Below are 16456 nucleotides of genomic sequence, written 5' to 3'. Positions count from 1 at the left end.
TCTTCCTCTGTAACAGCCTGTCCTTGTACAATCCCCTGCCCTTCTCCACTGTGATCCATGAAGCTGCCTTGTGTCCCCCAAGATAAACATTCTCTCTTCCCCCCTCCAACCTCCTTCCTCGAAGAGCCAAGAGCTCTGCCATCCCACTCCATCCACTCACATTCATACTGTCAGACTTCCCGGGGGTCAGTGAGGGAGGGAGCTCCCGCAGCACTATAGCAAAATCTCTTGGCGCCAAGGATTTCCACCTCTCCAACAAGCACACTGTTCTCTGTCCCAACTGATCCCTCTCACTGGCCACTCAGGTGCTGACCACTAATCCCAAATCCTCCATCTAACTCCCATTCAAGGTAGAGGTGTACAAGCAGCTACTCACACACAGATTACAAACCACAGTCAGGACAGTGCTGCTTCCCAGCAGGGGATGTTAAAAACTGAGAATTGTAAGTGTTAGAAAAGATAGCCGCAGAGATGACATGAGACTTAAAACCAGGCTTTTGACTCTGGGAGGTTGCCAAGAGTGTAGCAAGGATTCCTCATCTTTACCAATCCAATCTTCAACATTCCCATTTAGACCTCATAGGGATTTACAAACATTTTCTGTGGGATGCAATTTGTGAGCCAAGCTGAAAGCACATCTGAGTTCAAAGAAGACAAAGAGTGGACTTTTCCTTTGGGGTCTTTATACTTGGAATTCTCTAGTTGTGGCAACAGTTTGGCTGTAAATTACAGAGGCTGGATTAAATACTAGGGATTCACCAGTAATGAACAATGTGGCTGGGTTTTTTTAATGCTGTGGAAGTATTAGCAATTTGTTGTTATAAGTGTATAATGTTTGCTTGCTCTAAATCTGGGATTGCACCAAATGAATCAATTTTCCTCCCAGTGAGAGCTCAGCAAGCTTCCTCACAGTTTGTTGATTAGTGCTCCTCTTTCTTAAGGACATTGCAGGCAAAACATGTCCAGAGTTATCTAGCTTCAAAATACTACACTCAGGTTTTAAAGTGATAGTTTCCTTTTGGGAAAAACTGTCCAGAAATGGAATAGCTTTCTCTGAACAGAAGACACATACTGGGAAAATTGAGAAGGAGCTCAGAAAAGGCTTCATTTTAAGAAGTATACAGTGGACTGTAGATGGCTTAAAGGTCAGCAAAATTCACCTGCAGTCCTTTCTAGCTGGCCTATAGTAGATCTATCAAAGGACATTCACAGTGAAACAGCTGATTCAAATATCAAATAATTGCCTTTTAAAAGTTCTATCTCCCTCTGTTAACTCTGTTGTTGGAGATCTGCAGGGTTATCTGGTTGATCTGTAAGTAATAATTAGGTTTTTCTCATCTCTGCCCTTTTGTGCCCCAAAATTACACTCACTACAATTGTTCCTTTCTTTTCTGGTAGACTCAGGAGTGAGGTCAGCTCTCAATTCCCTGTTAGTCTCATGAGGTTTATTGGTGTAGGCAACAGATTTCTTTATCGCTTCTATTGTGTTAAGGTGGTTTTCAATATACTTTACAAAGGACTCCCTTAATGAGTCAAGTTTATTTTTGATTGAGATTAAAAGATAAAAAATAGAGCTCATTGTTTGCGCTGTAAGCAGATATTGCTTAGATATAAAGTCCATTAAATTTTCCCTTGTTAGGTTCATATCCCTGTCTGCATAAGCAAACAGTGAACAAAACAGTGGGAGTTGGGAGGAAGGCATCCTCTGTCAAGGAGGGAGAGAGTTCTAAAAGCTGTTGGCTTCCTCCTTCCACCTGCAGATCCCTCTTCAAAAGTTATGAATTCTATATCTACAGTTGCAAGAAAAAGTATGTGAACCCTTTGGGATTACGTGGAGTTATGCACGAATTGGCCATAAAATGCGCTCTAAACGTCATGTAAGTCACAACAATAGAAAAACCCAGTCTGCTTAAAATAATACTACACAAACATTAGCTGTTGTCATGTTTTAATTGAACATAAGATGGAAACATTCACAGTGCAGGGTGGAAAAAGTATGTGAACCCCTAGCCTAGTGACTTCTCCAAGAGCTAATTGGAGCCAGAAGTGTGCCAACCTTGACTCCAATCAGTGTGATGATATTGGATGTGTTGCTGACAGCTGTCCTGCCCTTTAAAAACACACACCTGTTTTGGGTTTACTGGTCTCAAGAAGCACTATCGGATGTGAACCATGCCTCGCAGAAAAGAGCTCTCAGAAGACCTATGATCAAGAATTGTTGACTTGCATGAAGCTGGAAAGGGTTACAAAAGTATCTCCAAAAGCCTTGATGTTCATATGTCCACGGTAAGACAGACTGTCTACAAATGGAGAAAGTTTAGCACTGTTGCTACTCTCTCTAGGCGTGGTCGTCCTGTAAAAATGACTGCAAGAGCACAGCGCATAATGCTTAATGAGGAAAAGAAGAATCCTAGAGTGTCAGGTAAAGACCTACAGAAATCTCTGGCACATGCTAACATTTTTGTTGACACATCTACAATAAGGAAAACATTAAACAAGAATGGAGCACATAGGAGGACACCATGGAGGAAGCCATTGCTGTCCAAAAAAAATATTGCAGCATGTTTGAAGTTTGCAAAAGAGCACCTGGATGTTCCACAGCACTACTGGCAAAATATACTGTGGACAGATGAAACCAAAATTGAGTTGTTTGGGAAAAACACACAACACTATGTGTGGAGAAAAAAAGGCACAGCACACCAACATCAAAACCTCATCCCCACTGTAAAACATGGCAGAGGGAGCATCATGTTTTGGGGCTGCTTTGCTGCCTCAGGGCCTGGACGGATTGTTGTCATTGATGGGAAAATGAATTCCAGAGTTTATCAGGACATTTTGCAGGAAAACGTACAACCATCTGTCCACCAACTGAAGCTCCGCAGAGGATGGGTGATGCAACAGGACAATGACCCAAAGCATACAAGTAATTCAACAAAACAATGGCTTCAACAGAACAGAATAGGCCTTTTGGAGTGGCCCAGTCAGAGTCCTGACCTCAACCCGATTGAAATGCTGTGGCATGACCTTAAGAGAGTAATTCACACCAGACATCCCAAGAATATTGGTACACTGAAACAGTTTTGTGAAGAGGAGTGGTCCAAAATTACTCCAGATCGTTGTGCAGGTCTGATCTGCAACTACAGGAAATGTTTGGTTGAGGTTATTGCTGCCAAAGGAGGGTCAACCAGTTATTAAATCCAAGGGTTCACATACTTTTTCCACCCTGCACTGTGAATGTTTCCATCTTATGTTCAATTAAAACATGAGAACAGCTAATGTTTGTGTAGTATTATTTTAAGCAGAATGTTTTTCTATTGTTGTGACTTACATGACGTTTAGAGCGGATTTTATGGCCAATTCATGCAAAACTCCACGTAATCCCAAAGGGTTCACATACTTTTTCTTGCAACTATATCTGGTGGAGGAGCAAAGTCTGGTGGAAGAGTAGAGGCAAAGTTACTCCCTGAAGACTGCTTATTCGTTGTGTAGTCTTCCCTTTTCCACTGCTTCAGGGGCTTGGTTAAAATCTGTGTTGCAGACTGTCTCTTCTTTCTTTTCCCTATTCTTTAAATTATAACTGGAGTAGAAAGCTGGAGTAAAAAGCTGACCTCTTTTAAGTGGTGCAATTTAAAAATTAAAAGTAGAAAAAATACTAAAAGAGAGTAAAAATAGAGAGTAAAAAAGAAGAGCCAAGCTCGAAGTTGCTGTTCACTGTTGCCGACTTTGAGTTTATTATATGTACTGACTAGATTGGATTATCTTTGAATGCCATTCTGCTATTATGGTGTTATTACTATTATTATTTATTGGTTTTAATTGTATTTTGGTTACCCAGAGTCACAACTGAGAGATGGACAGCTTGTAACTTGGCAAATTAAATAAATACATAAAATTCTAGAAAATTCTAGGAGGAGAAATAGGAAGCTCAGTATGTCCTTTTTGCAAATGTTAATCAGGGTTTTTGGGACTTTTTCTTAGGATGATCGTGAAAGAGAAAATGGTGGGGTCCATACCTGTATGGAAAAGCGCTGGCTTGGATTGGTTCGGATACCATTTACAACAGTATATTTTCAAGGAAGAGTAAGTGCTGAAGAAAGCATTTTTACACACAAACATCCATATAAATAACTTATTGCAGCATCCTTGACTATTAATGCTTAAGGAGCCCTGGTGGTGCAGTAGTTAAAATGCAGTATTGCAGACTAACTCTTCCCAGTTCAATCCTGACGGGCTTGAGGTTGATTTAGCCTTCCATCCATCTGAAGTCAGTAAAATGAGGACCCAGATTTTGGAGACAATATGCTGAAACTGTAGACCTCCCAGAGAGTGTTATAAAGCACAATGGGGCAGTATATAAGTCTAACTGCTGTTGTTATTTTTACTCAAGACTGTTTGTTTCTCTTCATCTAGATTGATGGCACATTTAAGATTGATACTCCTCCGGTTCTTCTTGGCTATAGCAAAGGGAAAAATGTGGAAATTGACAGAAAATATAATTCCATACATCATCTGAGTGATGGTTCCTACATCTCTTTGTACATTACAATTGAACCTCAACTCATTCCTGGAGAATCAGTTCAAGAAAGGGTAAACCTGAACAAGTTTTATTTCTGGGCATAATTTGGACATTTAGAAGGGGTTTGCCTGCTATTTTCATAAAATCTACAACTACAAATAAATGGGACTCCAGTTGAACAGGTGTACACTTATAAATATCTTGGAGTGCAATTTATCCTGGCACACACAACATACCTCTATAATTATTGTACGTTTTACCATTCAAAATGAGCCATAATGTTCCTGCAGCCTGCAAAGTCTTCCAAGCTAAGTTAGTCCCACAACTTCTATATTGTTCCCAAATTTGCTCCCTACAAAACTCAATATTATCAAAACCAAACAAAATAAGTTTATTAGAGCCATGTTAATGGTTCCAAATAGTATAAAAATGCCATTTTACAAATAGAAACATAATTTAGTGGATGCCAGAGCATGGTTTGTCTCACCTTCTGACTAAAGTTAATTCTATTCCCTGTAGGTTTGACCCCATCACTATTTAGAGATCACTTTAAATCATCGTAGCTTAAAAAAGCTCTAGATAAAATTGAGTTGCTTGCCTGGTCTATAGAAAGCCTGGGTACATTAGGCTTTGATAATCCTAGAACTGCCCTTAAACAACAAATCTAGGATTTAGATCTCCAAACAAGCCTACATAATGTGTCATACCCCAATATTTATCATTTGCTTCTAAAAGGATCCCTTCTAACCACATACTTATCCACTCCAATTTTAAAATTTTGTAAGGCCTTCACAGATCTAAGATGGCGGCGCCTGGAATGGCTGCGGCTGCATTGGCTCTTGAAGGCAAATAGTTTTGGGAGGGATAGTAAGGGCTATAGGCCACATGATCAGGAAGATTTTAATGTGTTTGAGCAACATGGTGGAACTAAAGTAACATACAACATACGACCGACAATCTTCGCTGGCATGGCAAGTTTCTAGTTGTTTTGGAACTGTTGGTGAGACCGTTAAAAGTCGTTGGCACTGTTTGAATTTGTTCTACCAGCAGCAAGATCTGACTGCTGGCCCAGTGATGGATTGTATTGCAAATCAGGGCTGTTTCCAGAGGAGGCAGAGGAGGAGAGGACCTGGAGCTTATGGAGTGAAGGAACTGGATGAGGTTGTCGGCAGGCCCAGAGGAAGGGAGTGGGGCTTTTGGAGGAGTTGGTGGCAGCAGCAGCGTGCTCCAGGGGCGAAAAGAAGCAAGGCCTCTTTAAGGAAAAGGTGGAAGAGTCAGGATCAGAAAAAGGAAAGAAGGCGAGGTTGTCAGAATACAAGCGAATTTGAGGGCTAATCCACATGGAGCCCCATTTCCATCTGTCCTGTGTGCCATCGTTCACTCCCTAGAGACTAAAATGGACAATGTGAAATTTGAGCAGGCCACGAACAAGAAGTATATATCGGAGGTGGTGACCCTTTGAGAGCTGTATGCAACGAAATTTCATTTTGATGTATGCCGATTGGTGTACATTCAAAGTGACAATAAAGTTATCATCATCATTATCATCATTAATCAGGTTGGATACTATTCCTCAGCAGTCCTTCTTGGATGTTTTAAGGCAAAGGTCTCCAACCTTTCCGGACCGGAGGGAAGGAGAGCAGCTTCAAAATTAGTGCACGCATGTGTGCACACGGGGCCATGCACACTGGTGCAGCACTAGTGGGCCCATTCATGCATGCAACATGCACTGGTGCCATGTGCATGCATGAATGGCCATGCACCCCTATGGTGGCTAGCAGCCCCATTCATGCATGCCCATAAGGGCTACACGATCCACCCAGGCTAGTGGCATGTGGAAACAGGCCACGGACACCCGCCCCGCACTAGCAGCCCTGTTCATACTAATGTGCATGTGCAAATGGGGCCACAGGTGCTAGCATGAGTGGAGAATGCATGCCCATGCATGCATGTATGTACCAGCCAGCTATTTCTGCGGCCAACTGGCCAAGAGGCCCTGGCCCAGGCCCAGGCCGCAGCCCATAGGTTGTCGACTCCTGTTTTATGGTACCCTTAAAATGCACCTTCAGTTATTTCCAAGTGGTCATGGTCCAATAGAAACTCTAGACTGGATGCTGTTATACTTTTCTCTATATAAGGACTCTAGACAGACCCTTAAATATCCTCTTGTGAAGATATTTCCAGGTAGAGCATCAGTCCCCAATGTTTTCATCTTGGTGGCCTGGCACAGGGTGTGTGTGTATATGTGAGTGCCTCAGATTGGTGCAAGTGGTGGGTGCACAAGCTATCCACTCATGTGAATGGAGCATTACATGTGACTGGAGGGCGCTTGGGCGTGAAGCTCCACTCACGTGAGTGGAGAATGCTTCTGCTCGTGCACACTCCATTCACGCAAATGAAATTTCGCAAAGCTCCATACACACGAGTGGAGGGCACACGGGTCCACCACTCACACCAATGGAGTTGTGTATGTGCCCCTGCCACTCACACATACACACGTGCCAGGCCTGGCCACCCAGGTGGAAACGTTGGGGACTTCTGCTCTACCTGGAAATTTCTTCATGACAAGATATGTAAGGGTCTGCCTAGGACCCTTATATAGAGAAGAGTATAACAGCATATGGCCTAGAGTTTCTATTGAACCATCATCACTTAGAAAAACTGAAGATGCAGCTATAGATGAACCATAAAATGGAAAGATGAGGATAAAGTTGGACATTTGGGAGAGTGAAGCAACATTTTCATAAGTTCAAGGTCCACACTGCTGGCAGGGGGAGGACAAGGCCTGTTTTCTCCAGAGAACAAAGTTTCTCCCTGCTTGCCATAGCTTCATAAATTTAGGAAAAAACAAGCCAAAGTAACAGTTTTAAATTTTATATCTATCTTTCTATATCTATGTACCTATATAACATTCTCATTTGGAAACAAAAGTACCTGTTGGAATTCTTGTGCTATTAACTTTAACCCTTTTCATTAACCCATTCTTTTAATCAGAAAATACATGTTCAGGTCCAATTACTGTTATGGACTTCTGTTGATGGTTTGATTTCAGAATTTTGAAGAATTTCTTTGAAACAAAGATTACATAACTACTTTTGAGAGTGAGTTCGGTCATCTAGTTTCAGTAGAGATGGACAGATTTTCCTTCCCATGATGACATCTTGCTAGAAACCTCACTGCTTTTCCTAATAATCACAGTTCCTTCCTACTTTTGTAAAAAGAATAATTAAATAATCAAACATTGCCCTTGTTATTTTAGCAGCTTATTTTTTTATATTCTTTCACATGACTCTGCACTGTTGCATTTCGTTGTTCATATCTTTTCCCTCTTTTTTTGCTGGCCTTCCTGAATCTGTGTAGATGAATGAAATGTTGAAGAAGGTAAATGATGTTTAAATGTTTTTTTTTTAAAAAAAAATACAGGGCTTGGTTAGAACTATTTATGTTTGCCATGCATTTGTTTCCTTGTACACTTAAAAATATTGTTTATATAGAACAAAATAAGTGTCTGGTTGTTTTGACATTAGTAATGTAGAGCATCACACTTGTTACAAGATGAAGGAACCATCAAAAACTTCCAAGACACACTGTGCTTCTAAGGTGGTATGTTTGGTGCTGAGACAGAGTAGGGAATTAGGATTATTTAATATACTATAGAGATAAAATATACTATAGAGATAAAATATACTGATAGTTCCACAGTCTTTACTACTATTGTTACAACTATTATTATATTACTGCACTATTTTCAGAACTTACAGAGAAGAGAAAAAGGGAAGAGGAAAATGAATCAAAAGAGAAATAGGAAATTGAAGAGATGCAAACAAGTGAAAGAGAAATAAGAGAGAAATATATTGTGAACTAGATATATAGAAGTCAAACTTGTGTGTTTCTTTGGCATTGAGTTATAGTTGGAAATGTGTGTTTCAGTGCCCCATGTTTTATTAACTTGGTGAAAATGTCTCAGTTAAGACAAACTTCCTGGCATTTGCACAGGACTGTTGTGCAATTCCAGAAAAAGATGCAGCTAAGAGTCATGAACAGGTACTAACTCTGCCCTCTAGTGAGATCCTTTTTGGAATAAAATTAAAATCACACAAAGCACTATGAAAGAGTAAATGAATCAGATTTAAAATATTGGCTGAAGTTTCATTGAATCAAAGTGTTCCTTTGGGGAGGGGAGGGGAGGGTTGGGGAGAGGGGAGGGAGAGGAGGGTTTTTTTGTTTTTTTTGTTTTTTATCTAAAAATGTATTGTAAAACTTTTCAATAAAAAAGTGTTCCTTTGAATAGCCTCCTGTGCCCCTCTTCCATCCATAACAAGAATTATTTTTATCCAAAGCATTAATCATAAAAGGAGCGGTCTGATCATATTAGATATTTAGGTCTGGTGCATTAGTTGCAACATTTTAAAAAAACCTGGATTTTTTTTCTTCAAGCTTGACACTCAGGAAGATGAGAAGCTTCTTCAAGCAGCTGAAAGATACAAAGCTGAATGTGCCCTGAAATTTCCAGATCGCCAATGCCTGACCACTGTAACTGACATCAGTGGAAAAACACTCTTTGTTACGAGATTCATCAGGGCCCTCAACCCGCCAGAAGACCTCCTACGAGTTCATCCAGACAGTCCACAGCAAACCTCTGTGTGTATTTTTATTCTCTGGGAAACTTAAATCTGTAATATGCAAAGCAAGATTTAATTCTTTGCTTCAATAAAGGAGAATATTTGTAACTCAGGGTTGAAAAGAGGGGTCTTTTGTGCTCTCTGAGCTTGGTCATTTTCTTGCAAACATTTCATTACTTAATTACAGTTGCAAGAAAAATTATGTGAACCCTTTGGGATTACGTGGAGTTTTGCATGAATTGGCCATAAAATGCGCTCTAAACGTCATGTAAGTCACAACAATAGAAAAACACAGTCTGCTTAAAATAATACACAAACATTAGCTGTTGTCATGTTTTAATTGAACATAAGATGGAAACATTCACAGTGCAGGGTGGAAAAAGTATGTGAACCTTTGGACTTAATAACTGGTTGACCCTCCTTTGGCAGCAATAACCTCAACCAAACATTTCCTGTAGCTGCAGATCAGACCTGCACAACGATCTGGAGTAATTTTGGACCACTCCTCTTCACAAAACTGTTTCAGTGTAGCAATATTCTTGGGATGTCTGGTGTGAATCGCTCTCTTAAGGTCATGCCACAGCATTTCAATCGGGTTGAGGTCAGGACTCTGACTGGGCCACTCCAGAAGGCCTATTCTGTTCTGTTGAAGCCATTGTTTTGTTGAATTACTTGTATGCTTTGGGTCATTGTCCTGTTGCATCACCCATCCTCTGCGGAGCTTCAGTTGGCGGACAGATGGTCGTACATTTTCCTGCAAAATGTCCTGATAAACTCTGGAATTCATTTTCCCATCAATGACAACAATCCGTCCAGGCCCTGAGGCAGCAAAGCAGCCCCAAATCATGATGCTCCCTCTACCATGTTTTACAGTGGGGATGAGGTTTTGATGTTGGTGTGCTGTGCCATTTTTTCTCCACACATAGTGTTGTGTGTTTTTCCCAAACAACTCAATTTTGGTTTCATCTGTCCACAGTATATTTTGCCAGTAGTGCTGTGGAACATCCAGATGCTCTTTTGCAAACTTCAAACGTGCTGCAATATTTTTTTTGGACAGCAATGGCTTCCTCCGTGGTGTCCTCCCATGTACTCCATTCTTGTTTAATGTTTTCCTTATTGTAGATGTGTCAACAAAAATGTTAGCATGTGCCAGAGATTTCTGTAGGTCTTTAGCTGACACTCTAGGATTCTTCTTTACCTCATTAAGCATTATGCGCTGTGCTCTTGCAGTCATTTTTACAGTGTTAGGCATATGATGATAGCGTACAAATGGCAGGACAGCTGTCAGCAACACATCCAATATCATCACACTGATTGGAGTCAAGGTTGGCTCACTCCTGGCTCCAATTAGCTCTTGGAGAAGTCATTAGGCTAGGGGTTCACATACTTTTTTCACCCTGCACTGTGAATGTTTCCATCTTATGTTCAATTAAAACATGACAACAGCTAATGTTTGTGTAGTATTATTTTAAGCAGACTGTGTTTTTCTATTGTTGTGACTTACATGACGTTTAGAGCGCATTTTATGGCCAATTCGTGCAAAACTCCACGTAATCCCAAAGGGTTCACATACTTTTTCTTGCAACTGTAGGCAATATCATCAGTGCTAGTGTTACCTAGTTTGAATAATGAAACATCTACAAGAAAACAATCAAGCTTAGAGAGCACTAAGGACCCCTCAGTTCTTTGTTTTGCTAACATTAAATCTCAATGGGCCTGCTTCATGGCATCCTGAGAAGTGAACAAGTCAGACCAAGAACACTGACCTGACTTGGTGTAGCCAAACTGAATTATTTTGGACCAATCTAGAAGAAAGCCTGATCTAGCCTGCAACAAGCCCAGGAGAAACCAAGAGAGACCCACAATTTCTGAAGAGAGGATAAAGTCTTGTGTTTATAATAACAATAGCAGCTTAAACTTCAGGCTAATAAGAGGATTTTGCTTTTTCTTTTTGGTTCATAGGAATTAGTTGCCCGATACGTAGCCCTGATTCCATTCTTACCCGATACAGTATCGTTTGTTGGAATTTGTGATCTATGGAGTACCTCTGATGTAAGTTAAAAGCTTCAAATGTCCTGAATTATGTATCATCAAAGGAAGTTCTTTTGTAATTATGCCAAAACAATGGAGTGTGTATGTGTGTGTGGAATAATTAAAAGTTGCTCTGGGTTGTGATATTTGTTGGCATTAACATTGGATTACATACACCAGCTTTGGGGAGAGTGGAAAAACTGAATTGCTGCATAATATGACATTTTAGGATCCCTAGAGAATGAAGTAGCAGTTTATAGCTGCCCTTTCATAATTCTATCTCCTTAAATGGAATTTAAATTAAGCCAAAATATTCAGTGATACAAAATAGTCCTTAACAGCATCATTTGTTTGCTCACACTTGTTAGCAGTTCCTTGATCTTTTGGCTGGAGATGAAGAAGAACATGCTGTGCTGTTGTGTAATTATTTTCTTGCTCTTGGCAAAAAGGCCTGGCTTCTAATTGGGAAGGCTGTTCCGGAGGTAAGGCATTTGTGCTTTGCATTTCAATAAAACTTCCTTGCATGAGAAAACATGCTACCTCGTCAGTCATAGTCCATACTGATTTTAAAAACAAAGAAAAATCCTGGTTCTGAAGTTATCCCATGTACAGTGAGCAGGTTGTCCCAGTTTCCAAAATAAAATTTTCCTTCTATGCTGCTGAACTGTATTACTGGATTTCTGTTATGTTCTTCCATTGGCTCATAAGAGTGGTTCAGTTTCCACTGAAATGACTGGACTTTTCACCTGAAAGTCTGTCTTCTCCACTTTAGCTAATTCAGAATTTGTGTCTTAAGCATTGATAGGCAAATAGAAGAGGAAAGGGAAAATTGCAAATTGTAAATAACTTTATTTTTCCCACCAGGGACCAACAGCTTATGTGCTATCTTGGGAACAAAACCAATATGTGATTTGGAATCCAAGCCGTGGACATTTTTATGGACAATATGATGCTTTCTGTCCATTGAAAAGGGTCAGCTGTTTGATTTCTGCAGACAATGTAAGTGAACCATCCTCTAGCTGCCCTGCTAGCACAGCTTAGAAGCTCCTGTCAGCTACATAGACTCGCTAACAGATGGTTTGCCTGCACATATGTTTCTTTTCATCCTGCACCAAGAGATGTGCTCTGTAGCTGAGGACAAATATCTTGTGCATCCAGTGCATGCTGAGCTTGTCAGCCTGGCTCCAGCTGACATAAGATTTTTTTTAATAGTCATATGAAAGAGTAGGTGCCTTGTTTCTCCTACCCTGGAAGGCTGGTGCCAATTCTCTTCCAAGTGAACCAGTTCAAAGCTGAAACAAGGGCTGTGGTTGCTTTCTGTTCAAGAGCCAGAATCAAGTGAGCAGCTGGGCAAAATTAGGGCAAGTGGTATCATGACTTGTGCAAATCAACAGGCACAAGCAAATTTCATTTTTTTCATCATTTTCTGGTGATATGATGTACACTACCAGACCTTTTTATGGTGGCAATGCAGTGTGTGGTAATATGTTTAGGCTTGGATCTGGAGAGCTTCCGAATGTCTCTGTTGATTTCAGTTAAGTTTTCCCCCCTTTATTGGCCACATCCTGCCACTTGTGTCAGTGGTTCAAATTAAAGTCAGAAAGAACAAGATAATGTTTAAACAGATCCTCCATATCACCCCTATCTGGCTGAAGATAAAAGAAGCCTCCATAGCTTTGTGGATTCACTCCAGACCAATTAGTCCTGAATTACTACTTCATAACAGAGATAATAAAAGGGACATGGTGGCTCAGTGGGTTAGGACGCTGAGCTTGTCGATCAGAAGGTCGGCAGTTTGGTGGGTCGAATCCCGAGTACCGCGTAACAGAGTAAGTGCCTGTTCCTCGTCCCAGCTTCTGCCAACATAGCAGTTCGAAAGCACGCAAAAATGCAAGTAGAAAAATAGGGACCACTACGGTGGGAAGCTAACAGCGTTCCGTGCGCCTTTGGCGTCTAGTTATGCCGGCCACATGACCATGGAGACATCCTCAGACAAGCGCTGGCTCTTCGGCTTTGAAACGGGAGATGAGCACCGGCCCCTAGAGTCAGAAACGACTAGCACGCATGTGCGGGGGAATCTTTACCTTAACAGAGATAATACTTAAAGAAGTTTTTTTTCCCCTCTTAGGTTTGGTTTAATATTCAACAGTATGATTCCCCACTAAGAATAAACTTTGATGTCAACAAACCCAAATTTTGGAAACCTTTCTTTTCTAGAAGTTTACCATTCCCTGGTCTCTCCAGTGTTCAGGTAAAGGAACTTTTATTCTGAAGTTATTAGAACTATTGAGAAAGGTACTCTGCCGTTTTCTTAGGAGTTCAGATTAATGTAGCTTATTAGGAGGAGAGGAGTCTTTAATTTTATCCCCTTAATAGCAATCCTACAAGGTGGGTTGGGATGAGAGCTCCTTCAACCCTGCACAGCCCTTTTCTCTATATATATTACAGCATGGACATAACGATTTCTATTGTACAGGTAGTCCTTGTTTACTGACTTCTTGTTCAGCAACTGTTTTAAAATGCAGCAATGCTGAAAAGAGATTTATAGCTTATCCTAAGCTTGTGGCTGTTGCAGCATCTTCACTATCATATGATCAGCATTTGGCCATTTGGCAAACAGTGTGCATTTATGTTGGTTGAAGTGATCACCATTTGTGACCTTCCCTGACATCTTTCCACAAGTAAAGTCAATAGCGAAGCTAGCAGGAGGTTGCAGATCACAATCACATGACATTCCATTTAATGACCATGAATGATTTGCTCAATGACCATCCTGGAACTGATATCCTAAGCTAGGCATCATATGACATTCCACTTTATGATCATGTCACTTAGCAACAGAGTTTCTGGTCCCAATTGTGGTCCATAAGCAAGGTCTACCTACATCTGAAATTGCTGAAAGGGGATAATATAAATAAATGATTTTAGTAGTTTAGTAAATAGTATTTGCTTTGCTGATTATTTGTGTTGTTTGTAATACTATCTGCAAGGATGGAGTGTCAGTTTAGCTGCAGAGTTCTTATTACATCAAGTGGTTTACCAGTAGTAATTCTATTAAGCTACTATAGTAGTAGCCAGGGCTTTTTTTCTAAAAAAAAAGTGCTGGAACGCTCATCTTGTTAATCTTTTATTTATATAATTTTATTTATATATTTATTTATATAATTAAACAATTATATATTCAATTCTTAACATACATTAAATTTATTGTATTTAAGGCAAATGTTCATAGAAAATTCCAAACTTTTGTCCAGTTCTCGTCTGGCAAATCTTCTTGACTCCTTTCCTTGCTCTTAGTATCTATGGCCGAATGTCATCCTCTGAGTAACCACAGATCAACATACTTTGAAGGATTGAAAAGTCTCAGAGGTGGTCCGACAAGTTTGATGAACAAAAGTGCTGAAATTGTCTTAGTCTTTAATGAAGCTCTTGTTGGGGTGGCAATTAGATTCATCTGTGGAAACTCAAGTTCACATTCACTTGAAGAAATAGGAATGGTATTCAGAGTCCGTATCAAATGCAACAGTTTTTCTGGATATGTCTTTTTGAGAATATATTCACGGAATCCACAAATCATTTCTCTTTCATTTAGTTGCAGTCTGATTGATAAGTTTCTAATTTCCACTTCTCCAAATGTCAGTTGAGTATTAACATCTTCAGGCCAATGTTTTTGATCAAATACGTGAGACCAATACGCCAACTCATCGTCTTTGCTATCAAGTAATCTTTTTTCAATTGACACTTTCAATTTTGTATAAAATATACTTGGGTCAATGGGAGGATCCTTTTTTGAATCTCTTTTGTGAAGTAAAACTCCACGAAAGAACACTTACAGCAGCAACAGCACATTTATAATAAATAGGGCCCAAAGTTCTGTCTTCTTTCTTCAAAAACTTGTACCAGTATTTTTATTTTCTTATTTGCCTTATACAAGTCGATGTTGCGGTCCTGTAGATCCAAACTTAAATCTGACAATTCTTGGAGAGTGTCACACATCAATCCTAGGTTCAATAAAAATTCTGTAGATGTTATTTTTATTTTCAAGCCATCATAAGTGCATTTATCATTTTTATCTCTTGTAGGATCATGCATTGCTTTTTCAAAATGATACACAAGGGATTCAAAATTATTCCATATAGCCAAAACTGTACGCAAACTAGATGACACCCATCGGGTACTTAAAATTCTTCCAATTTTCAGCAGCTCAGTCCCCAGTAATTCTGCACATGAATGCAACTCTCTGCTATTCTTTGGTGAAGCATGGTATATGACATACCGTTTATCAATAAACAATTGGAATCTATTTATTCTTGAAGTTTCCTTGGCAGCATCACCTTCTGATAATTCTAGTCTGTGATTAGCACAATGCCAAAGTATAATAGAAGAAAAATGTTCTGACAGCAATTTTTTCACTCCACTTTTACATCCCATCATCACAGCAGCGCCATCGCATGCCAGAAAAATCAAATGTTTTTTCAAATAATCTTCTGTCATCCCATAAGAGTAAAGACATTGGAGTAAGGAATCAAATATTCCTTCTGCTGTTACTTTTTCAAGTCTACCAAGTCCAAAAACAAATTTACTGGTGAATTCATTCCCATACCTTCGATACAGTATCGAACAAATACTATGAGGGTAGTTTTTTTTTGCTTATTGTGGTTGATTCATCAATTATCAATGAAATTTTATTATTGGATCAAACAATTTCTTTAACCACAGTTTTCCTCATTTCTTCACTTATATGATTAACAATATATAATCTTAAAGGGCTTGCCATTGTGATAGAAGATTGCTACCACTGCTCCAGGGTTTGGCTAACTTAAATATGCATAGCATAATTAGATTTATTATTGCTGCTAAAGCTATGGATTACGGATTCACATTTCCCATGGATTGTCTTCTGTCCATGGGAGGGAAGCTTGGTAGATTCTAAATTTCATAATTTTAGTTATTCCTTTGTGGCAGGTATATATGAGAACAAGCTGCAAAGGTCTTTAAAAACATGTTTCTCACATATTTATATTTTTGAATCATAAATATTAAATCTTTTTTTCCCAATGATCCAAACTAATGCTTTAGAAATATAATTTCTAGTTTTAGCTACAGTAAACAAGCAAATTACACTAAAGCTAAATTTAATGTTACTTGGTAAAGATATTTACTATATTTCAGAATTAGTATTCTTTCAGTCACAATCTTATTGCTATTCAATTTGGCTGATTTTAAAATGTAATGTAAAATCATAAGCATATAAAAAGAAAACAGCAGAAACAGCTGCAAATTAACT

The 16456-nt window shown here is 39.4% G+C and overlaps 1 protein-coding gene across 2 annotated transcripts in view; it reads left to right on the top strand.

Moving 5' to 3' along the window:
• CC2D2A (coiled-coil and C2 domain containing 2A) overlaps positions 1 to 16456 on the top strand; it is a 258232-nt gene that overhangs the window by 208798 nt on the left and 32978 nt on the right. Inside the window, exons 25-32 of one of the 2 annotated variants that reach the window (XM_081332396.1) lie at positions 3979 to 4080; positions 4411 to 4587; positions 7877 to 7897; positions 8954 to 9157; positions 11101 to 11190; positions 11538 to 11651; positions 12034 to 12168; positions 13298 to 13420. In XM_081332396.1, coding sequence (XP_081188522.1) covers positions 3979 to 4080; positions 4411 to 4587; positions 7877 to 7897; positions 8954 to 9157; positions 11101 to 11190; positions 11538 to 11651; positions 12034 to 12168; positions 13298 to 13420 — 966 coding nt within the window. The remainder of the gene's footprint in view (positions 1 to 3978; positions 4081 to 4410; positions 4588 to 7876; positions 7898 to 8953; positions 9158 to 11100; positions 11191 to 11537; positions 11652 to 12033; positions 12169 to 13297; positions 13421 to 16456) is intronic. The other variant, XM_081332397.1, reaches the window with a different exon arrangement.

The sequence above is a fragment of the Vipera berus genome (genome assembly GCF_964194415.1).
Source record: "Vipera berus genome assembly, chromosome: 7".
NCBI classification, from domain to species: Eukaryota; Metazoa; Chordata; class Lepidosauria; order Squamata; family Viperidae; genus Vipera; species Vipera berus.
The sequence above is the reverse complement of the archived record's forward strand: the minus strand, read 5'-3'. Positions and strand labels throughout refer to the sequence as shown.